At 42.6% G+C, this 24,947-nt stretch overlaps 2 protein-coding genes across 4 annotated transcripts in view; both read left to right on the top strand.

Annotated features, from left to right (window-relative positions):
* Nucleotides 1-8,805: 8,805 nt before the first annotated feature.
* On the top strand, nucleotides 8,806-17,913 carry LOC146521570 (low affinity immunoglobulin gamma Fc region receptor III-like). Its single transcript, XM_085155221.1, has 6 exons — nucleotides 8,806-8,990; nucleotides 9,815-9,850; nucleotides 15,962-16,225; nucleotides 16,305-16,550; nucleotides 16,626-16,748; nucleotides 16,879-17,913. Exons 1-6 carry the CDS (start codon nucleotides 8,957-8,959, stop codon nucleotides 16,884-16,886), a joined length of 711 nt encoding a protein of 236 aa, XP_085011347.1. The 5' UTR covers nucleotides 8,806-8,956; the 3' UTR covers nucleotides 16,887-17,913.
* Nucleotides 17,914-19,405: 1,492 nt separating this feature from the next.
* The window catches only part of LOC146521569 (V-set domain-containing T-cell activation inhibitor 1-like), a 36,055-nt gene continuing 30,513 nt past the window's right edge, over nucleotides 19,406-24,947 (top strand). The window contains exons 1-2 of one of the 3 annotated variants that reach the window (XM_085155279.1): nucleotides 19,406-19,628; nucleotides 20,802-20,894. In XM_085155279.1, the coding sequence (XP_085011405.1) occupies nucleotides 20,819-20,894 (76 nt within the window). In that variant the 5' untranslated portion in view covers nucleotides 19,406-19,628; nucleotides 20,802-20,818. Of the gene's footprint in view, nucleotides 19,629-20,634; nucleotides 20,895-24,947 lie in introns of those variants that run through there. The other 2 variants (XR_014873354.1, XM_085155278.1) reach the window with 2 other exon arrangements.

Genomic DNA, 24,947 nt, shown 5'->3' with positions numbered 1-24,947 from the left:
ACAACCCTCCTCTGTCCTGACCGAGCATTGCTGTCAGCACTGTGGTTTCCATTTCCGAGAAAATTCAACACTTTTTTTTTTCTTTTTTCTTTTCTGTTTGTTTCTATAGAGATGAGATATTATTAAAACAAGAGACTGGAATATGTCACAGAGATGAACATAGTTAGAAGTTGAAATCAAAATCAATGGAGAATATTTGTATAACCAGTATATGTTTATCTTTAATGCTAAAATGACACATCTGCACTAAAATTCAGATTAGATAGTTCCTGTTGTCTTGCGGTGTCAGTGTTTCAGCTGTACACGAGGCCTTTTGTTTCTGCATTTCACACAGACCTCTGCTCTACCTTAACCACAAACTTTTTTTTAACTACATGCTATAATGCTTAACTATTGAAAGTCCACCCATCTATCTCCCATCTGCTTTCTGCAGCTTATTCAGGTGGACTTTCTCCAGAACTTCTGTAGGTTCATCAATGCTTTCTTAACCCAGCCAAGAGACAAGTAATGGTGCCTGAAGAACCAGCTGGTTTCCCTCACGTCTGTGTTTCTGGACATGGTTTTACAGTTTTTTTCTTCATTTGTGAGTTCTCATCAGTCTGGACTAATATGCCCTTCATATATATGCCAGAACGTAATATTTGCAACATTTAAAAAGCAAATTCTGTATATTCTGTAATGAAGCAGATCATCTAAACTGTCATGCTAGAACCTCAAGGTTGATTCATAACATTTTTTTGTAATTTTTTGTATAATTTCTAAAATGATTTGTTAATTAAAATGCTGTTTGATAAAGTTTAGCTAGTTTCCCACCACATGAAATTTATTTTAAATGGTAAAAAAAATGGTAAAATGGCCTGTATTTGTTAAACCCCTTACTAGTCCCTAAGGACCCCAAAGCGCTTTACACATTCAGTCATCCACCCATTCACACACACATTCACACACTGGTGATGGCAAGCTACATTGTAGCCACAGCTGCCCTGAGGGGCACTGACAGAGGCGAGGCTGCCACAGGGCCCTCTGACCACCACCAGTAGGCAACGGGTGAAGTGTCTTGCCCAAGGATACAACGACCGAGACTGTCCGAGCCGGGGCTCGAACCAGCAACCTTCTGATTACAAGACGAACTCTTGAGCCATTATCGCCCATTTTAAGTGTCTTCATAGTTTTATTTTTGAAATACACCAATTGTTATATATTGCTGGAAAAACAAAAATAAATATTATAATGCAAATTTGCAAAAAAAACATCATATGCATCAAAATAAACTATTTCCAGCAGTGCAATATGAGTCCTAAGCATCCCAGAAACGAGTCAAAGTCATAACTTTTTCAAACATAACTTTTAAAAACACAAGTATAGGCTCATGAGGCCCTGATGGTAAAAAACTACATTTCCGCAAAATAACGTCACTTCTGGTTTCGGGCAGGTCATGGCGGATATGTGATAGTTCGCGCTGATGGATATAGGAAGTTTTATGAACAGCTGATTGTATTGGCAAAGCGTGTTTCTGGAATATTATGTTTTTGTTGCTGCAAGTGCTTTTTATGCAGTTTTTGCAAAGCTATATGTGGAAGGAAACTGTGACCTAGGACAAGCTGATGGCATAAGATGTAAGTACAACTCCTCCGGTTTCATATGCAAAAAAAAATTATTGCGCTAGCTTACGTGGTTGCAGTGCTACCGGGATTTAAAAATAGTTACGCAAAATGGAGCGTGCCCGCTCCGACCGGCTTTAAAGGGTTAACTATAACCAGTGTCGGGTAAGTTACTTTAAATTAGTAACTTAGTTACATTACTAGTTACTTCAAAAGTAACTCAGTTACTTCCAGTTACTCATTACTTTCAAAGTAACTAGTTACTAGGGAAAGTAACTTTGGTTTTACTCAGAATTCTCTTGTTAATGTGTTGCTTCTGTAGCTGGATACCCAGCAAGATTGCCAGTCTTCTAGCTTGCTTACTTGCCACAAGTGCATTGTGCCACCTACCAATAGAAAGGAAAAAATAATGTGCATATTTCCACGAGAAAAATCCCATGCCTGGACCGTTGTTGACCCCTGGTTTGACCCTGGTTTCATCTTCATGTTTCCCTCTCACCAGATAACCAAACCGTATCATGACCAGCAGCTTTTACAGCTGTGGCTCCAGCAAACATCAACTGATACTAGAAATTAATATTAAATAAATTCTAACAACAGCTGATCAAGCTTAAACGTGCTGCTGTTGTTTAACCGACCTCCGGTGGTTTCTTCTTTCTGGCGCAAAGTGGGCGATAAACAAACAAGAGAGAAAAGCCAATCAGCTGATCATTGATCAGTTTCATGATTGAAGTAGAAACAGGAGAGGGAGGGGAGAGAATGACAGAAGGCAGCTGTGCAGCAAAGACACAGAATAAATCCAGCTTTGTGTCTTTTTCATTGTAGCTGAAGTACGGGACAAACTGAGCTCCTTTTCACCCCTTATCACGAAACGCGTAATATTTTCTCTGAATACGAGACCATTCCATTTTTTAGGGGACGTTTGGCAACTCTAATAACTACCCTTATGAATAAAATAAAGTTCAACATCAGTAACATCATAGCACCCACCTAGCTGTATAGAAACTCCATCATGCTAGCTAGTACGCAGTAAGAAAAAGTCAGCATAATGAAAATAAACTCCACCTAAACTTGGTTTATATCTGACCCAGATAGACTGCAGATCATAACTTCTTTTTTTTTTTTTTTTTTTTTTTTTTTTTTTTTTTTTTTTTTTCGCCTGTCCCATTTGGTTCTTTAGCCGTCAGAATTGTTGTCTGAAGACCAACAAGGATACCCAATGGATTTATTTTGCCAAATGGATCATCATGGCATTGCCGTATTGGTCCATTTGATCGACCTTTGTTTTTATTATTTATTTTATTTTCAGTTGTTACAGACGGGACAGACATGAGTGAGGGATAGGAGAGGGAGAAAGAAAGAGGAAGGAAAAGAAAAACAGAAGGGGAGAGGGACAGTGAGAAAGGGGGGAAGAAAAAATATCTCCGGGATCACCTGTTGAGAGAAAAAGAATAGAAAACAAGCAAAAAACAAAACAAAACAATGCAACATACTATACACAACACCATCGCATTAATCTAGCTAAGTGAAAACAGCAGTAAATACTAAATATTGAATGTTGTTGTGCAGCACGCAGGACAGACAGCGCACAATGTGCTTTGAAGTAGCAGCCAAGAAAGGTGTGATTTAAGTCTACGAATAGTGAACACCCATGTGCACACCTGTGTGGATCGGCGCGCTTGTATTCAAATGGTTTCCCCATGTAATGGTCTGCTAGAGGATGTAGAGAGCCATAGCCCCGTCCCCCAGGGCATGAAGCAGGCATGGAGGAGATCCAGGCCCCAGACATCCAGAGGCCCCAGAGTGCAAGAGCCCAAGGAGGACCACCGGAGGGGCATCCGTGCCACCTTCATGGGAAGGGCTGAGGATCCCCAGATGAGGGGTCACCCAGTAGCCACCGGGCAGAAGCTAGAGGGGGCTGCACCGGCGTGCCCGCCGGCTCTGCCGGCAGCCAGCTGTGCCAGAGTGAACCGAGCCGCAGGCACAGAGGCCGGAGGCCCGAGGGCCCCCCGCGCCCCGGAAGAGGCCTGACCGAGCAGCAGGCGCCAGGCCCCGCCAAGTAGTCACCGGGAGTGAGCTGGTACATACCTGAGCGCCCAGCCCCGGACACCAAGAACCACCAACGCACCGACCCCTGAGGGCATCAGTCACCGGCAGGGAGTGTGGTGAGGGGAGATAGGCCTCCACACTTTGGAGGGCCTTGGAGTTCCCAGAGAGGTGAAGTCTAAGACCCGACCTGACATATAGACACAGACAAACAGGCACACACAGACACAGACATGCATTCCCACCCTCATGCACACATATACAAACACTCAGCACTCACCCAACGCAGGAATAAACGTAAATGGACATGTACACACAATCACACTCCCCAAACATACTCTATATCCCGGGTCCAGGTATCCTCACCCCCAGAGATGGAAACGGCACCCAGACCCAAGAGATGTTACCCTTCCCTCCGGGGTGGAGGCAAGCAGACCGCCCCAGGCTCCGCAGCAGCAGGGAGGCCAATCGGACAGCCAGCATCTCTTCCCAGCCCCCCCGCCCCGATGGCTAGCAGAGAACAGGGGTGTGTTAAGACCCCATACCTCCCTCCTCCCGCTCAAGTGTAGTGTTGCTGCGTGTTGCTCTAAAGTGTATTTAAAACAAGGGAGAGCATGGTGCTGCTGCCAGAGAGCAGCAGGTGTTAGCACGGCGATCATAACTTCTTACCTGAAGTTCAGTTCACCTGACACTCGGACCAGTGGCTGCCTCGGGTCTCTCCTCCTTCTGCGTCCCCTTTCTCTCATCCACCTGCTGGCCTCCACCACTTGCTAATGTTACTGAATCTGTGGAAGCTCCATGATAGCCACCACACTAAGTAACGAATAACGACCCTATCTTAATGCCAGTAACAATTAACGCGTTCCTGATTTTGGCATAATAACTAGTTACCGTGCTCGTTACCACAATAATAACGTAGTTACTGTAACGCGTTACTTAATAACGCGTTAGTCCCAACACTGACTATAACTTGGTTAAGGTTAGGGATTAAAAACTACTGGATTAGGTGTATACAAAGATCCCAATTTGGGTTAAAATACAACAACTGCCACTTCTTTCAAAGCTCAGAGCTACTGGAACAAGATGGCATCAGTGGGCAAGAGTTGAACCCATCCAAGATTGGGTACCAAGTCCCAAATCCAATGGAAGAAGTATCATTGAGTGTGAAAGGAACTAACCTGAAAGTCAGGATCATGGCGAAGCTTGAAACCTGGATCCTCTGGAGCCGGTTACCAAGACTACATGAAGTACCTTTTCTACTAGATGATGTGAATGCAGCACTACAGACAATATCTACTCACTGCACTTCACGAGCATCTGGCAGCATAAATGAGCCAGATGCTAGTCAATAAGAAACACCCAGAATGGCTAACCGAAGGCTGGACAGTCCTGATCCACAAGGACCCCCAGAAGGGACCGGTCACATCCAACTACCAGCCAATAACTTCCCTCGGTACCACATGGAAACTCCTGTCAGGTATCATAGCGGCTAGGATGAACAGGCACATGGCTCAATACATGAGTCGGGCACAGAAAGGAATTGGCAAGAATACCAGAGGCGCAAATCACCAGCTTCTGGTAGACAAGAGTAGCCGCCCAAGACTGCAAGACCAGGCTGACCAACCTGTGCTCTGCCTAAATTGATTACAAGAAGGCCTATGACTCAATGCCCCACAGCTGGATACTGGAATGCCTAGACCTGTACAAGATCAACAGGACCCTAAGAGCCTTCATCAGGAACTCAATGGGGATGTAACGAACAACACTAGAGGCCAACTTCAAGCCCATAGGACAGGTCACCATCAAGTGTTGAATATATTAAAGAGGTTCTGTCCCCACTGCTGTTCATGCATAGGCCTGAACCCCCTCAGTGAGATCATTAACAAGTGTATAGGAATTTCTTTTACTTATGTATTCATCACATTATTTTATTGTATAATGCCTTGGTGCCACTGGATTGTCTCACAGTGAGACAAATGGTGGGGGTCTAGTAAGGAAGTTGGGGGAAGCAGACAACTCCACAGGAACAATCTTTTGTCTCTTTGAGGACTCTGGGAGGTAGCAAGTGAGTGTGAACCTTAAGGTGTGAAACATCTGTGTACTTCCTTTTGTTCCTGGAGAAGGTATATAACTGAGAGCCATGCTAGGCTCAGGAGAGTTTCTGCTGATCGTTTGTCCCTGTAAACATACACGGCAGACCCAGTGGCATTTCGACACTTTATTGACTCACACGGTTGCTGTCCACAATACTCACAGAGCTGCAGCTCTCCCGCTGCCCGCTCAACATTATCACAACAACAACCACCACCACAGGACCCAGTACAATATTTAAGTCGGCGGGGCGTGATTGCGGATGCCGTACAGGTGCGCCTGCCTCCTCTGCACGGCACCGCTGGCCACGCCCCGCCACAGTCCCGCTATCCTGCAGGCTCTCCACAAGCTTGGTTTGTCTGTTCTTTGTGTTTTGATTAAAGAATGTTAGCTACCGCTCACCACTCGTCTGCAGGCTTTATTTAACGGAAAACTTCCACAACACAAGACTGGCTACGGATACCGACTATGGAACGGAGCAGTTGTCAGCCACCTCCTGTACATGGATGACATCAAGCTGTATGTCAAGAGTGAACGAGACATCAATTCACTGATCCACACCACCAGGATATACAGCAAGGACATCAGAATGTCATTCGGACTGGAGAAGTGTGGTCAGATGATAACAAAGAGAGGGAAGGTAGTCAGAACTGAGGGGATAGAACTACTAGAGCAACATTGCAGACATCGAGGACAGCTACAAGTACCTGGAAACCAAATGGGAACCATGAAGACGCTGCTAGGAAAGCTGCAATCACCAACTACCTGCAGAGGGTCAGACAGGGGTGGCTGTAGCTCAGGAGGTAGAGCAGATCATTTACTTATCAGAAGATTGCTGGTCTGCATTCCAAATATCCTTGGGCAAGATATTAACCCCAAGTTGCTCACTGATGCATCCATCTGTGGATGAATGTGTGTGAATTGTAGTTCGTAGGCACTTAAAAGCATAGAAAACAGTGCTCTTGAGAATGTGGTATGTTGTATAAAGCACTTTCAGTACTCTGGGTGAGTAGAAAAGGGCTATATAAGAATCAGTCCATTTACCATTAACAAGTCCTTAGGAGTCAGCTGAATGCTAAGAACAAGATCTCTCCCTTTAAGCCGAAAGACTCGACCAGCCAAGTAAGCCAAGTTCCTCCCTTAACCTTCATTTCCTCCTGGATAACTTTCATATGACTACTATCTTCTCTGTTAAGTTTGCCACTTTAGATCACCACACCACGAATCCCTCGTTGTATTTAATTCTTTGTTTATATTTACAAATAAACCTTGTGTAAAATTAACTCAGCCGTCTCCATATCTTGTTCTACATTTGAGTCCACAGTCACATACAGGCCTCCAGGCCCACTTTGATAGTTTTTACCCTCAGCTATAAAAGGCTGATGAGGTATTGTCACCACCCTGCCAGGAGAGCAGACAGGCAGCATGGACACCAACGCTTGTGAATGCAATTGGGAATCCTTGCAAAGTAGGATTTTGAAATTCATAACATATATACTAAAGTCTCTGAGTTTGAATCTGATTGACTTTAAGGTCAAGGTTAGAGGTCAAGTGCCAGGTTCAGGGAAAGAACAGGAAATAACAGGAAAAACAGGATCCAAACGCAAGACTTCCTGGTTAGGGACAGTAAGGTTATTTATAGTGAATAAAGAACAGCATAGTCAAAGGAGCTTGCAAAGAAAAGCGTCTGGACTTCTTTAAGTTACTTGAAGACGTTTCACCTCTCATCCGAGAAGCTTCTCGGATGAGAGGTGAAACTCCATTAATTTTTGGTAGACCCACTGAGACCTGCAATGTGTATTTAGATTTTTTTGGCCCAGTATAATAAGCTAACTATCATGAACCTGGGGGTCAAACCTGGGGGTCTGAACTGAAGCTTAACAGTCAGATTCAGGCAGTAATAAAATCAAAGTTCTGTTTGCCGAGACAGTTGGCTAAAATAAAGCCAATTCTTTTACGGCAGCACTATGAGGCAGTTATCCACGCCTTGGATTACTGTAATGCCCTTTATATAGAGGTCAGTGCTTCATACATTACTCATTTACAGAGGGTGCAAAATACTGCAGCTTGTCTTTTAACTGCCACTGGAAAGTTTGAGCACATTTCCCCTATTTTCTTATCTCTCTGAGCTGCTACAGCCTTATACACCCACCCGCTCTCTCTCATGTCAGCTGATCAGCTGTACCCAGGACTTAGCGTAAACTGAGAGGAGAAAGTGCTTTTGCTGTAGCAGATCCAAAACTGTGGAACAATCTGCCTTTAGAGATTAGACAGGCCTCTTCTGCCTGCTTTTAAATAACTTCTGAAAACTCATCTCTTCACCCTGGCCTTTAACACAATGTGAGATGTTGTTTATTTTAGTTGACTGTTAGCTTATGATGTTGATTTTAGTGAGATGTTGGTTTTTAGTTTATTTTTCTTAGTTTATATTAATTGAATCTATATTGTTTTCTGTTGTTACAGCCCTGGACCTCTTAGGGAGTGAGACCACCTTTCTCTTCAAGCAAATCCAAGAGTGCCAGGACTCACCGATGATTGGCTAGCTGGAGACCCGTGCCAGCCCTCCTATATGCAGATTGCAGTGTGTCAACCCTCATAGACAATTGGCTACCTGGATCCTGTAGTGCTCTAGGAAGCAATGAGTGGTTGATTGTACTTGCCTTTGGCTACAAAAGGCTCGAGATCCTTCACTCAGTTGCTGATGCTGAACATGTAGTTTGCCCTTCGTGCAATTGAAAAATGTAAGGCCTTCCCAGAAAGGGACATTTTCTACATGTCTACAGGCTATTCTGCTCTAAAACCTGTATGTACTTTTCAACATTAATGGTGCTTTTTCAGATATTCAGCCTGTGACTCCAAAGGTATATATGGCTTCTCCTTTGTATGAGAGAGCTTTAATCTACATCTGTGGAAGTTTTTTCTGAAAATGTTCCTGAGCCCATGCAGTGATTTCTTTAACAGAATCATCCCAGTTTTCAATACAGCATTGCCTGAGGGCCTAAAGATCATAAGCCTCCAACTGTGATCTTTGGTCCCTTGTGCACAGAGCTTTGTCAGATTACTAGAATCTTTACTAGAACTTCTACCCATCCCTACTTCTGAGAAGCTTTGCAGCTTCTCTGAGGAGGAAACCACTAAAAAATGCAGCTAGTCAGTCCTTCTTCCTTTCTTGTCACACATGCGAACGCAGCTAAGATCTTATAGCATCATCAATCAGCATGATGGAGGGAACGTATCTGCTGTGGCTGCTCTGTGAGTTGTCTTTATTTTTATATCCAGACTCAGATTTGAATAAAGCCTTTTAAATTACACTAGATTTAAACTACATTACTACATTAGGAAATAAAGCTGTAGTTGGTTAGTTATTGGGCATATTTAGTGCTTCAGTAGGGGATCACAGAACGACTCTAAATGGTCATGTGACAATAAGAAACATAAGAAAGAAGATGCAAATAACACACTCTTAGAATATTTTTTAATGCTGGTAATATAATTTCTTTAGGTTTCACACAAGCCTTTTGATTTGATAAGTTACAACTCAAACACATGTTTTGATGATGGTGATTTTTTGAGGAGTGGCAAGCCATAAGATGTGGAAAGAAGAAGAATTCTAAGAGGTTTACACAGTTCCTAAGACACTTTCCATTATTCTTTTATTCAAAATATATATACAATATTGAGAGATTTTGATTTGTGCTCAAAACCACAGTGTTTTGTTTTGGGGTTTTTTATGTTAGATTATGTGCAAGGCCAGGAAAACACTAACAGAAATTCATTGCACACTTCAAGATGAAATGGAACAACAAAAATATCCAGTCTACTGTCTCGTGTTCTCAGTTTGGCCAGTAAAAGAAAAACAGGTTGATATAAACTGTTTAAATGTGAAGAAGCCTTTCTGCCTACTTGTTTTTTTGTAATTGCAAACATCCGGCCTGCTCTACAGAGGATGTTTCCTGCTTCTTGTCAATCGCCTTAACCTCAACTAACGAAACGCACGCATGTTATTCACACCTGTTTGTTGATCTTTCTTTCTGTGAAAATTCACCTGACTATCTTTCTTCTATCTTTCTTTGCAGTTCTGAACTCAGTGCTGACTTGTTCAACAAAGCACGGTGAATAAACTTCTTCAATCACAGTTTCAAGTTTTCCTTTAAATATTTTTATCCTTGGACTCTAATCGAGTAGCTTTGCGAAATTCATATCCCAAAATAGTTCTTATTTATCTTATACTGGGCTCAGGACTAGAAAGAAAGTTCAACATATCCAGGATGTTTTTATATGGTTTTACTTAGCCTAATTATCAATGTTAAGGATAAGTAGTTACATGATGATGAGAAACTTTATAAGTTAGCTCAGAATTTGTCATTGTGTTAGAGCTACAGTCCTCCAGGCAGGTTTGCTCTGTGCGTGTGTGTATGTGTGTTTGGTGCTGCAGTAGTTTCCAAAATAGAGATTCAGGAGATGGCTGAAACTGCAGAAAACATGGCTGGTGTTCTGAGAGGCTATTTAAAACTCAGAGAAGAGCTCACTTCTTGAGCTCTTCTCTGAGGCCTTGATACTTCTCCAGCTTCTCGCATTCCTTCTTCCTCATGTTGCTCTCATTTGGGATCGTTACATCTATCACTACGGCCGTCTTCTTCTGCTTATTGTATTGTATTGTATTGTATCTTTATTTATTTCAGACATATACAGAAAAAAAAACAATATATACACAAGTACACATACTTGCATTTACAAATATGAATATATATGTAAATACACACAGGTATGTGCTCAGATAAAACAAAAAAAAGAAAATAAATAAAATAAAATAAAACAGAGTCTAAATTACATGAAATGACAATTATTAGGTCTGAAATGGAGTAGGAAGAAGTATAACATACTTATTAATCCCTACCCCATGCTCAACATTCTATTGAATCCCACTATTCACCTAATTCCCATCATCACTTACCCCACACATTAAACAAGGAGAACATGTATAAACATAGCTACAGTGATAGATATAATTTAGATACAATTTAGCATAGTTATATATACAATGGGTGATCTACCACCATTAAAACTGTTGCTGGGCAGGGAGGGCTCCCACTATCTTTGGTCCAGGAAGCACCTGGCACAGGCCTCCCTGGGAATCCTCACAGTCACTATCTCCCTCTTCTCTGTCTGAGTCTAAAATTTGCAAAATATGCAAAATATTAGTAATGACACAATGGAAAAACTTCCAAGAATTTCAGATTACACATGGGAATATGTAGCATGTAAAAATATAATATAAGCTCTGGCGGACTTGGTTCTATGGTACGTCTTAAAGGGTTAAGAGATTATGCATAGTTCAAAGGTTACGTGTCTCAAAGGGTAGAGTAGCTGTCGCTTGGAACATGTGGGAACGATGGGCTTTACGTCTACCAACAACTGCTCACACTGTCAAACCAATACACCGGACAATTATATCCATGCTCTTTGGTGTCCACCAGCACCAAAGTTTTGGCGCAAGATATGTGAAGACTTATCAAAGTGTCTGAAATGTAACATTACAACTTCCCCTTTAGTGTGTTTGTTGGGCAGCTTAGATAATGTCACTACAGATAAAAATATAGCCCATATGGTTTTCACTGCCCTATGCATAGCCAAGAAAACAGTCCTCATGAACTGGAAAAATAAAAATAATCTTAATTCTAACCAATATAGAAATTATCTATTAGATTACATTAGTCTCGATACAGCCTCTGCCACCGCATCAGATCAATTGCTCTGGGCTCCTTTGATTAGCTCCATCACCTAGTGGGGGTGGGGGGTCATAGTTTGGTCCCACCTTCGCTGTTGTGATTGGTGTGGGGGTAGGGAAGGGCTTAGGGTGTCGGGGGGTTCCCCAGGAGCATCTTCCTTGGGGGGCTCAACCCGGGGTAGCGGTCATGGCCTATTAGGGGCTCTGTTGGCTCTTAGGTGACAGTTTCCTCGTGGCTGCGTGCAGCGGGGCTAGGGGAGGGTCTGTGCTGACGGACGTGGGTTACTGACCTGGTAGCCTGGCTGCCCCTGGGTGGGTCCGGGACAGGTGTGAGGTTCTGGGGGCGCTCCGTCTCTGGGCTGGGGTCCTGGCTGGGCCTCGGGGGCTTGGGTCCTGGTTGGTATGTTGCTGGGGTTGTGGGCGGGTGGGTGTATGGGGGCCCGGCCCTGGCGCAGGGTGCCGCCAGTGCATCGAGCCACCTGGGGGGCTCTTCAACTGGTGGGGGTGGTTGTTACACCTTGCAGGAGCTCTCCTCTCTTCAGGAACTCACTCTGCAGGAGGGGGAGATACAGTAGAGGTGGAGGAAGATCTCAGCCTGGGCGTCTATTGTCTTGTGTAGTCTGGAAGATGAGTGGATGATGGGGTGGGTGCAGTTTTCTCTGTGGTGGGGTCAGGTGGGCTGTCCTGGGCTCTGTGGGGCCGGGCGGCGCTGCTGTTCTGGGCCCCAGTCCGGATGGGCCTGGGCCCCCTTTCCCTGGCGGGTTGCGGAGTATGGGGGTGCCTACTGGGGTCAGCGGGGGAGCTGGCCCCAGGGAGGGGTCATTTGCCCCTCCCTTCCTTCCCTCCCCATCCCCAGCTGCCTCCCTCTTCCCGCTCCACCACAATTACCCACACATGCAGGGCCTTGGGGTAAAGGTGTGTCACCAGGGTGCAGGGGAGGCATCCCCCCCTCTGTCCTCTTCTGGCTTCTTGTGCCTCAATTTTATCTCACAAGTTAGACATTCACATTACTCACACTCTCATAACACATACATATAGGGTCTTGGGGCTGGGCACACTACACGGACTCCAAAAGACCATCAGGGTGTACACCTCACCCCTGGCATCGTTGCCCACCTCTCAATTTTAAATACACGTAGACACTGAGGGCTAGCAGGAGGGGCTATACGCTTACCTGCTGCTCTCTGGCAGGTAGCTCCATGCCCTCCTGGGTTTTAAAGGCACCTTAGAGCACACATACATCAACACTACATATGAGCGGGCAGAGGGAGGTTTTGGAGTCTTCTCACACCCCCGTTCTCTGCAACCTGCTGGAGCGGGGGGGCCAGGAGGAGGAGTTGGCCGTCCGACTGGGGTCTGGAATGTGGGGCCTCCCTGCTGCTGCAGAGTCGGGGCAGTCTGCTTCTCCCCACCGCAGGGAAAAAAGGGTAACACCACCTGGGTCTGGGTGCAGTTTCCCCCTCCAGGGGCAAGGGTACATAGACCCGGTTCGTAGAGTACGCTTGGGGAGTGTGATTGTGTGTACAGCGTCTCTTTATGTCTGTCTCCACGTTGGTTAAGTGTTGAGTAATTGCATATGAGAGCATGAGGGTGGGAATGGATGTTTGTATCTGTGTGTGCCTGTATGTCTGTGTCTGTATGTCAGGTTGGGTATCAGAAGCCACCTCTCTGAGGACATCTCAGGCCCTCTAAGGTATGGAGGCCTATCTCCCCCCATCACTTCCCCTGCCGGTGGCAGACGCCCTCAGACATCAGTGTGTTGGTGGTTCTTTGTGTCCGGGGATGGGCGCCCAGGCACACACCGGCTCACTCCTTGGTGGCTGCTTATCGGGGCCTGGAGCCTGGGGCTCGCTCGGGCCACTTCGGTGGTGGGGTGCCCTAGGCCTCTTGGCCTGGGGCTCGGTCACTCTGGCGCAGCTGGCTGCCGGCGGAGCTCACGGGCACGTCACTGCAACCCCCCCTGGCTTCTGCTCCGCGGCTGCTGGGTGACCCCTCATCTGGGACTCTCCTCAGCTCCTTCTGGGACAGTGGCGCGGCTGCCCCTCTGTTGGTCTTCCTTGGTCTCTTGTGTTCTGAGGGCATCTGGATGTCTGGAGTCTTGATCTCCTCCATACCTGCTTGATGCCCTGGAGGACGGGGCTGTGGCCCCCCACACCCTCTAGCAGATCATTACATGAAGGAACCTTTTAAAAACAAACGCGTCCATGCTCACAGGTGTACACACGGGTGCTCACACACACAAACGACACCCTTTTTGGCTCCTACCTCAAAGCACACTGTGCGCTGTCAATCTTATGTGCTGCACAATAATGTTTAATGTTTAGTATTTACTGTTGTATTCCCATATATCATTGTGATGTTGTTTATTGTATTGCTCTCATTTTTTTCTGCTTGTTTTCTTTTTTCTTTCTCAACAGGTGATCCAGGTGATTGATATATGTATTTTTTTTGTCTGCTTATTTAGTTGGTTTTTGCTTTTTAGGCCTGGGATGGTCAGTTTGGTAAAGTAAATCCGTTGGGCATCTTTCCTCGCCTTTAGACAATAATTCTGATGGCAAAAGAGCCAAATGGGACAGGCAAAAAAAATAAAAAATAAAAAAAAATAACATGTGGGAGCGAGGAAAAAGTTTTGAAGGAAAAGAGTGATGTGATTGAGTTTTTCAATAGGCAGGGAGGCCTGGAAACGCTTGGTGTCAAGAGTTATGCCAAGGAACTCCAGGGATGTTAAAGGGCCCTCAGTTTTCTCTTCTGACAATGGAACACCAAGTTCGGAGAAGGCTAACCATCAAGGTGGATAACCCATGAGCTGGCGGTGACATGGGAGGGGATATGACTAGGAAATTGTCGAGAAGATGAACTAAGAATGGCAGCTTATGGTTGTTGGAGAGGATCCAACATAGAGTTTCGGAGAGTGAGTCAAACAACTTGGGGCTGCTTTTGAAACCAAAGGTCAGCCTGACTGCGAAATATTGTGCTGGAGAGAGAAGAAGAGGCAGCAAATATGTGACAGTAGAGTTCCTGATTGAGATTGCCCCAAAAAGTGTCTTGATTAAACTGTTGTAGGCGAGCAGCTGCCTGAGAAGAGAAGTGGATGTGGTACTAGTAAAATCTGGTGACGACGAATCTTAGGGCGAGATCAAGTATTATAGTCAAGAAGGAATCGAGGAATCGGAAAGATGATGTAGAGAACATATCTGTATGATTAAAATGTGAAAGCAAACAAGAGCAAAGTGAGCTCTTTTGCCCGAGTTGGGGCCGTACTACGTATGATGATGGAACTGTTGATCACACTGGGTGGAGCTTGAGTTTGAGTGGAGTTTGAGTGGAGGAAGAATGAGCTCTGCTAGATCTTTATATTTACCAGCAATGATTTCTTGGGGAAGTTGGTACTGTAAGCTATTTATAAAAAAGATGTATCTTCTTTTAAATCTCTAAGTCTGCCTGCAGTTTTGCTTCATTTCCAGCCTCTTTGGGACTGTTCTTAACATACAAGGGTCAGATATAATTATTTGTCTTTCTCTGCATTTGACCCATTCACTCAGTGAAACAGTGGGCAGCCACTAAGCAGGCGCCCAGGGAGCAGTGTGTAGGGACGGTACCTTGCTTAGGGTTACCTCAGGATAGCCGTTCAGTGGATTTGAACCCCCCCACCTTGCAATCATGGGGCAACCACTCTACCTACTGAGCTATCCCTGCCCCAAGTAATAGAGACAGATGATGGTCATGGCAAAGTACCAAACATGCTCGCAGGTTGATGGCATTAAAAACACAGAAACAAAAGAAATACAAATGAAATCATAATAGAACAGCATAGAACAACATAAAAGCAGTTAGCCAAGGATATGAGTCTTTGGCAGTTATTGAGGTCTCTGGTATTGGCAGCTTGTTTTAGTTCCTAGGCACCCCTTTCTTCATCACAGCTTTCTGTAGTTCTGATAGTTGGCTAACTTCCCTCCGTGCTGCCTTGACCTTAGGCTGTAGTCATCTTGTAGCTCAGTTCATCTTGTAGCCAAACATCTCAAAGATCACTGTTGCAGTGGTATAGATGAGTTGGTTGGTTTCAGTGATGGTCACAGTAGAGACTGATAATGCTGCATTTGCATGTTCTAGTAGACATGTTGTTGTTGTTGTTATTATTATTATTATTATTATTATTATTATTATTATTATTATTATTAGTAGTAGTAGTAGTAGTAGTATTAGTATTATTATTATTATTATTATTATTATTGATCCAGCACAGTCCTACAGCTTATAGTGTGTACTCTAAATAGGTAAAAGTAATCCTATGGAACAGCCCAAAACTGGTAATTCGAAACATTCACAAAATGATGCATTTGGGAATATTAGGGATAGTCAGAAATGTAATTGCTAGTGCTAATGTATTGGACTGAATTAAATATGAAATGCTTACTTTAAAAAAGTGGCTGTAGAGTGTGTTTTGTGTGAACCATTTTTTTTCTTAATAATTTGCATAATCCGCTCTCCCTCACAGCTCGTTTGACTGTGAGTCCTAGCAGCTCTCAGCTGTTTAAAGATGAGTTTGTGTCTCTGAGCTGTGAGGAGGACGACAGCTCTGCTGGATGGACTCTGAGGAGAAACACAAGCAGACAGCAGAACAAGCATTGTGGAGATGGGTGGGGGAAACTAGCTGGTTCTAAGTGTAACATCAGTTACATTGACCCACTTGAAAGTGGAGTTTACTGGTGTGAGTCCAGAGAGGGTCCCATCAGTAACATGGTTAACCTCACAGTCACTGGTAAGCTGAGTGTGTGGAGTTAGTGTTGATGAAGCTGTGTGTAAATGGATGAAATGCTGTAGTTTGTCTCTGTGTTGAGGTGGATCAGTGATCCTGCAGAGTCCTGTCCTCCCTGTGATGGAGGGAGATGACGTCACTCTGCTCTGTAAAACAAAGACCACTCCCTCCAACTTCCCAGCTGCTTTCTTTAAAAATGGCATCTTCATTGGAAACAAGCCTACAGGTCACATGACCATCCAGCATGTTTCCAGGTCTGATGAAGGCCTCTACAAGTGTGACATCAGCGGTCATGGAGAGTCTCCATCCAGCTGGATCACTGTCACAGGTGAGGAGCTTCACTCTGATTTCACCTCTTATTTCATCCACATATTAACCTGAACAGGTGGGATTCTCTCCACAGAAAAACCTCAAATTATATCTGGAGCTCCGACCCCCGCAATATCTCTCCTGCATTTTGAGTTTACTCTGATGGGCTACCTGGTGTTTGTTGTTCTGTCCATAGTACATCTCCACTCTCCTCAAGGTGAATCTCTAACATCACACAGCCATGGGCAACACACAGACCTGTCAATCAGTTATCAACAACCCGATGATTATGAGCTGTCTCTAACTGAAACCATGATAAAGTTAAATCCTTTCTATTCCAACTTTAGGTAACTGAGCTGCCTGCCCCCAGATGATAACCAGATCCACCAATGGTGAGCAGGATTTGGGCAAGGAGGTTGATGATGTCACCTTATGGCTTGTGCTAATCTATTTCTGTGTTTTTATCAACAGTTTCCACTTTGCTTTTGTTCTCTGATCCAGTTCATAAACTTTTGACTGCAACTCTGTTCCATATTTATTTACGTTTGGCTCTTCTGATTAGATTGTATATGGGTGTTAATGCACCCATTGTTGCTGTTCATTGTTAGGTGAAAGGATTTTGAAAAAGTCTTTGTAAATCATGAATTGTAAATGTTTAACCAAATTCTGGGTACTTTGCAATAGGGGTGGGGTTTCAATTATCAATTTTCCCATTAAAATTGAGTCTAGCTTGAATAACTTGTTATCGATTCATTAAAATCCTGAATCGATTTTTAAATATAAATGTATTTTGCCAGAATCTCAGGTTAAAGCTGTCATTCCAAAAACACCAAACAGCAAAAACAGTAAATCAGATAAATGGATTTCACACAAAGACGTAAACACAAAGCTGTTTTTTTTCCTTCTCCTTCATGTTTTTCTGTGTTTTATCCTCAGTTACTTTGACACAAAGACATCTGCTGTGATGCTTACACCTCTGATAAAGTGTCAGCTTTGATTTTATAGATATAAAAATATGGATATGTACTTACTCATAGGTGATCAGAAATATAATATTTCTGACTGTGTGAGGCAAAAATTTCCCAGATTCAAATAGAATCAAATTGAGTTGAAATCAGGGATTAAAATCAATTTGGGACCTTGTGAATCGGAATCGAATCAATTATTATGATACTTTTGTATAGTAGCTTTTTTTTTTTTATTTTGACTTCCAGTCGTTGCAATCCACTAGTACCACCTGTGGCAACATTTCACAGTCTACGACGGGATTAACTCGTGACACACCGGCACCTGGCTCTATGCTCATATTTTAACACTTCCTTCATGCACAATAATGTTCTTCTGTTCTTGCTTCTTGCAAATAAACTGTTACCTAAATAAAATGTCCCTGTGTATTTATTTTCAGCTTGATGAAATGTCCAATTATGAAAATTAAACTTTAAAAATCACCACTACTTTTGTTCAGGATGATTTTCAAATTAAATAGATTCAATAACAAGAAATTATGTATTCATGAAAAGTTTATACACTAATGTTTGGCATTCAGCACAATGTCTGTTTTTGCTTATTAAATAAATTTGAAAATCACCTGAAATGATTGAGTAGTGCCTTTTAATATTTCATTGGTGTAATTTCAGTCATGTGAGACAATCATAAAGTGTGTGTCAGGAACACTTGGGGCAAATACACATAATTAATCAGCACACTTGGAGTGGATTGGTAGTTACATACTGGCTCAGGTAATGTAAACATTTTGGATTTAGTGAGGAGACAGCAGTCAAGCAGTGATTACAGAGCAATTAGAGACATCGTGAATGACTATTGATTGTGTGTGTGACATGAGTGACGGAGGTGTGCTGAATGGTTAGTACTGTGTTTTTATTTTTGAGTCTGTTGTGCAGTGGAGTATAAGCTATTTTAGATAATCGATAATGAATGGATGCCAAATTTTTGAAAGAGCTTCTGAAATTTAAACTCCAGAAGTTAAAAGGTCACCCAGAAGGGAGAGATTTACAGATTTACATGAGCCCTGAGGAGCTCCTGTGCTCACCCTGATGGTGCTGGAGATGTTGTCGCCGATTCTGATGGACTGAGGACACCTTGACAGAAAATCTAGTATCTAGTTGCATAGAGAGGTGCTCAGTTCCAACTTGCTGAGTTTGTAAAACTGTTTTTGGGGGATAATGGTGTTGAATGCTAAAGTCTATGAACAGCATTCTGACATAACTGTTTTTTTAACTGTTTTTCTTGTCCAGGTGGGAGAGAGAGAAGTGAAGTGCAGTGGATCAGTAGCAGTAGCAGTAGCATCCTCGGTCGACCTGTTCGGCCGGTATGCAAACTGCAGCGGATCCAGTGAGCGGGGGAGGTTGCTTTTCACGTGTGCCATGACAAGTCTCTCGAAGCACTTCATGATGATGTCAGGGCTATGAGATGGTAGTCATTCAGGCAGGATGATGGTGATGGACTTGAACACGCTGGGACGATCATTCGGCTCAGCAATGAGTTGAAAATGTCTGACATCAGACTAGAGGTGAAAAGATCAAAAGAAATTACAATTTACAATTTTCAGTTTAATGATTTAAGGTGACCTTCAAGTGATTTAAAGTGACCAGTGTAGCAGCTTGTAAGCATGAACGGAATTCTTGAGAGTAAGATTTGTTTGTAGAGCAGCAGCTGCATTACAAAGGCAGGGGTGTGTAAAGTGCAATTGTGTGTGTGTGTGTGTGTGTGTGTGTGTGTGTGTGTGTGTGTGTGTGTGTGTGTGTGTGTGTGAAAAACAGAAGCAGTTGCATGTCAAAAATTAATTCAATAATTACCGATTACAAAAAATGATCCTGCCGCCTCACAATGATGAATCACACTAAATCCAGCATGTATGTTTAGTCGTGTTCACGTGGTGAGTTGTGGGCATTTCAAACCAGGCTTCGGAGCAGTGTTTTGGAGGCTCGACACACCGTCAAAACATCATAAACATATCAAACTTCCCATTCTCGTAAGAAGAAATGAGAAGAAGAAGGAAGTAGAGAGTTGAGTCGATCGTGTTTCTCGTGAGCCTGGATGACCAGCGCCCGATGAAATTTCTGCTTCTTTCTTTCAGGTAACCGCATTAGTGAAGCCCGCTTGTCACCTGCCATATTGATTTGTCAGCGACGTGTAACATCAGTAATGCTCACTACAAACATTACTGATGAGTCAAGATCTGCACAAATTGACAGAAACACTGAAGCAGCTACACATTTTATTCTTATTGTCATGTTTGTCCTATTTGTCAGGTGACAGAAGAACCAACCCAAAGCTCAGAGAGTAATGGTGACACAAGATCACAGGTGAAGTTGGATGATGACTTGTTGGTTCATGACTGTATTTGAAGCACATGTGTGACTGCATGTATTTGAATGTCTCACTGTTATTTATCAGGTGGCAGAGGCAGCTCTGCCATGTTGTAGCTCAGAGGTGAAGTCACAGGTGACTGACTGATGATTTGGTGCTATAGATTAACGAGAGGAGCAGGCATGCGTTTGGCTCCTTCACATAGTGGACATTGAGTTGTTGTGTGGGACACCAGTAGTGCATGTGTGTTGCTGTAACAGTAGTTCATGTTTAGAATAAAACATCCCAGCTCACTGATCTGATCGGGGCAATAGTGCCTAAAATGCTGCATAATTTTGCTGAGAGATCTTTTACTTTGTGGTAATCTTAGACGAGTAGTTTTATGGACAGAAACCACCAGGTCATTCAGTGTTCCCTTAGTGCTAATGTGTAAGAGATGTTGGTGTAACTGAAGTAATGTTGTTAAGTTTTTAAAGTCATATTCTTTTATTGTCATGACTGTATTTGAAGCTATTTTTATTTTTGTATGATACCTGATTTATATGGAATATGGCTGAAGTAAACTAAAGCCTAAAATATTTAGTCAGTCATTTGTTTAATAGTAATTTAACATTATATAATTCACATATAAAACTATGAATTGTAGTTTTAAATGGTTTAAAAGCATGTAGAATAGCATATGTAGGCAAGTATATTTCTCCTCTTTTTCAATCAAGAAGCAAAGACAAAAAGGAAAAAAAAAAAAACGGGGCAGGGTTCGGTGGTTGAATCATCATCCGTCCCCACCAATGCAAAAACCACGCCCTTGATTTCAGGTAGCCGCGTTAGGGAAGCCCGCTTATCACCTGGCGTATTGATTTGTCAGCGACGTGTAGCATCGGTAATGCTCAGTTGTAAATATCAAAACAAACACGTTGACTTTCGGTAACATTTGTTATAGAGTCCCTTTCGACTGTAATGACGGCGTTACCACCATGGACTGTCCTGACGGGAGTATTTATCTTCTATCTGCTGGGACATCTTGACTGTGAAGGTAACCAGCGTTTAACCATCTGCTATTCTTGTAATGTGCGGAGTTTGGAGGTTTATATAATTACTGTAACAGTTCGTGATCGATGTTAGCCTGTAATGGTGAAAGTTACAACTTCTGAGTCAAAGTCTAATTCAAGTCCCAAGCCGCAGTTTCGCTTTCACTTCACGTAATGGCGCAGCTGCTGAATAAAAAAGTTAACTTTTAACTTTTAAACTTAACAGTAGATTAGTTACTGAGCTGAGTGACGACATTATGAAGACAATTACCGTGAAACATAGTTTTTGGCTATAGAAATATGAGACATGATCAATATAAAATCAAAGGCCAATGCTCCATCCAAGAGGAAAGTCCCCACATGGTTTATGTAAAATTCAACCGTTTCCCGTAAGCCGTCAGCGGACAGTTATAATATGTGGGTATAGGCAGACAGAGTAATAAATGCATTTGCCCACAATAGTTTTTATTTTATACCACAGTGAAGTGTGTCTAGTTAAACCTTTTTATTTAGTCTGTTTTTCTCAGGAAAGTCTTGACACCTGTCCTGCTCCTGTAGGTGAAACAAGTAGCAAACTGGCATGTAATGTCACTAGTGATGTGCGATACCACTGATTTCCTTTCCGATCCAATACCAAGTAATATTCAGGGTGGTGATACTGATCCGATACCAATACTTTGTACAAAAACTTATTTTATTTATTGTATCTCAAATTATAACATCATAATGATTACAGGACATCAGAGTACTTGTTTCCAACAATGACGGCAGCTACTTAGTTTTAATATTAGGCTACTCTTATTTCTCTTTCTGGGTCGCAAAAAGACTTTTAACATATTTTCAGGTGAGAATGTAGCTGTGTAAACTTCAAATATCTGAGCCGACCGACACATCGTCTTCAAACCCCCGAGGTCTTTCACTACTCGGGTTAAACATGATATATAAGTCACTTAGATAACTTAAAAATGTCATTGTTTGGCTTTTTTATTATTATTATTATTATTATTTATTTGTTCGTGAGTAAATCAGTTTGGCTGAGATTAAAGTTATTAGATTAGATTAAATTAAATGTAACTTTATTAATCCCTCGGGAGGGTTCCTCCGGGGTTTTCACACAGCTGAATAAACGTCAAACAGAAAACTGATTAAACAGAAGTGTGAGACGGTCGAGAGTTTACGACAGCGCCCGGTTATATTTTAGATATCAAGGAGCAGACGGCAGAGTTTCACTCCACCGAGGGAGCTCGTGACGTACTACCCGGCTTTCTCGACCACGAAGGCCGGGTCCTCAGGTGGAAGCAGCCTCTGAATTTGGACACCCCCGCTGTTTCCGGACATTTAACGTATTTCATCCGATAAATAAACACTATAAAATGTATTTATCCCCCCCAACAGCCTTTTTGAATGTCTCCCTAGTGTGGCCACAGCACATGACTCCAATTACGCTCAGCCATTGCTGTGAGTGCGCACGCCACTCACAGTGGCGTGCGCACTCACAGCCAATTACTAAAATATCGATATTTTAATGTGTGAATCGATTCTAGAACATAAATGATTAGTATCAGAGGAATCGATATTTCAGGATCGATCCGCACATCACTACATGTCACATGTTCCACCAGCTACATATTTATGGAACGCCAGGACTGCCATAATGAATTAATTAAATACACCATTAAATAATTAATTAAATGTGGCAATAATTAATTAAAATTGGAATTAATTAATTAATTAAATAAATAGTTATGACACATGTAATAAATTAATTATTGACACATTTAATTAATTATTTATGTATTTCACATTTTAATTAATTATTGACACATTTAATTAATTATTTAATGATATATTTATTTATTTCATTTTGGCAGTCCTGGCGCCTGGCTCTCACCATGAAATAATTTTATCTGTCAACCTCACCCATCAAACGCAGGGGGCGGGGTTAACGCTGCCCATGCAGCTTCTCTAACATTTGATTGGTTGCCGTGCAAAGTAAGTCAAAACAGGTCGATCCTAGATAATCGATTGCTTGTGTAGTCTTGGGTCAGCCAGGTATCCCAGAATGCATTTCAAATCACAGGCAGTAATGGTGGTGGTGTAGTTTTAAAATAGCCCGTTTTTCTGTCACCAACTACACTTTTAACAGTGTTTTAGCTGCGAATGTCGCGCTGTAATCTTCTCATGTCGGGTCAGGTTGTCAACATAGAACATGTTTGCAAAAGTGCTCAGATGTTTTCAGAGATGTCACTTGCTCTGCTAACAGTCAGCATGCAGAGTGCACCGAGGGCGTTACGTTAACCGGTTTGTTTACATATTCCACTCTCCGTGTTCCACATGTTGCATTCGCAGATTCTCATTTTCACCAAACGATCGTCTCTTTCCACCTGGTCTTGTGTCTCTGTGCTTCTGTAACATAAAGAACGAGCTGACATTTTTCTCACGAAACCAGCGATCATCTCAACTCAACAGACCCTCAGTTTACCTGCATGCATCCTCCTCCTCACCTGTCAGCTGTTTAACACCTGCTGCTAATTCAAGAAACACGCCCACGTTACCTGGTGATAGTCACAGTTTAACTGGGCAGCCGGTGCTCGATATTACGCAATGTCAGCACATTTTTCTGCACAAGATAAGTAAATATAGTTTTTCCCAAGCGCAGAGCTGCTGGAGCTCGTTTTCCAACAGAGCACTTTATAGGCGAACCCACTTTATCAGCGGCTGATGTCCAATCACCGGCACAGCTTTGAAACCTCACCTGAGTTTTAGCTCTCAGTGGTTAAACGCTGGACTTAATTCACTCAGGTTTTGTCTGTTGGTCACGTTTACTCGCTGTTTTATTTACAACTGAGCAAATCGGTTTGGCTGAGGTTAAAGTTACGTTTCAGAACTGCACAGTTTTACAGACGTTTAATGGTTCACTGGCACATGTGTTAGACTGAACTATTTATCTGGTGTGTTTTGGATTTAACAGTGAAGTTTGAGATTAAACTGACTTTTAAAGTGTTTTTATACAAAGAGGAAAGAGAAGGCGCATTTCCACCGAGAGGAGCAGAGTTTCCAACACATTTTCATAATGCAGACTGCAACCTGGACAGAAATATTATATCATCTGTTTTTTAATAGTTATTCAACTGTATTCTAAGCACCAGCGATCTGTTAGAATTTTTAGAGTTTACTTAACTAAAAATAAATGAAGTTAACATATAATTTATATGATTTCTTTTCTCTCTCTCTCTCTATTTATTTTTTTGCTTTTTCGGTCATGTTATGTTTAACTGTCAAAGGTTTGTTACAAACTATGAAACACATGGTGCAGACTTCTGGATGTTAGAAGAAAACTAATACTGCTCATGAATGAGACGAAAGGCAGGAAGGTGTCCTTTAAAACTAAACATGTTAATAGGACCTCCCTATTTATATCATAGTTTATGAAATAGCACGTGTATTTCATTAATAGCCTACTGATTTCCGTGTAGTGGTGAACAGTCACACAGCTCACGTGGGTGTTATCTGTGATACTCCTTAACTATAATTTATCCAAGTTAACTTCAGTTAACTCTGAGCGGCTGGATCGACGGAGGTCAGACAACAATTTTACATGTATGATCTTAAAACAGGACACAGCCATTATCCGTCCTGGCCTCATATCAAATGTGAACGCAGACTGAGCTTTATATCTAATCTTCCTCTCAAACATTTAAACAGTCTGCAGCTGAGGGAACACAAACTCAAATTGTCGGAACCGGTTTGCTCGTTTCTTGCGTTCATTTGGTAATTTATTAAATGTATAACTGTTATAACTGCAGAGTCTCTTACGCTGATGAAAATGCAGAAAACACAGATCACACCTGTTCAACCAATCGCTTTCATTCCACTTTGATCTGCGACAAACTGACGGTTCATCTCTGTTACAGTGTTGCGTTAGACTGCTATATTTTTTTGTTCTTTATGCTGTAGATTTTCACGTCTCTGGAATAGTTGGCAGTATTAAGGATGCTTTTCTGTAAAATCATATTGATATGACCCGTGAATTATTCGTAGATGACCGTTAGATTAGT

The sequence above is a fragment of the Neolamprologus multifasciatus genome, chromosome 3 (genome assembly GCF_963576455.1).
Source record: "Neolamprologus multifasciatus chromosome 3, fNeoMul1.2, whole genome shotgun sequence".
NCBI classification, from domain to species: domain Eukaryota; kingdom Metazoa; phylum Chordata; class Actinopteri; order Cichliformes; family Cichlidae; genus Neolamprologus; species Neolamprologus multifasciatus.
Note: the sequence above shows the minus strand (reverse complement) of the source record. Positions and strands in the feature narration are given on the sequence as shown.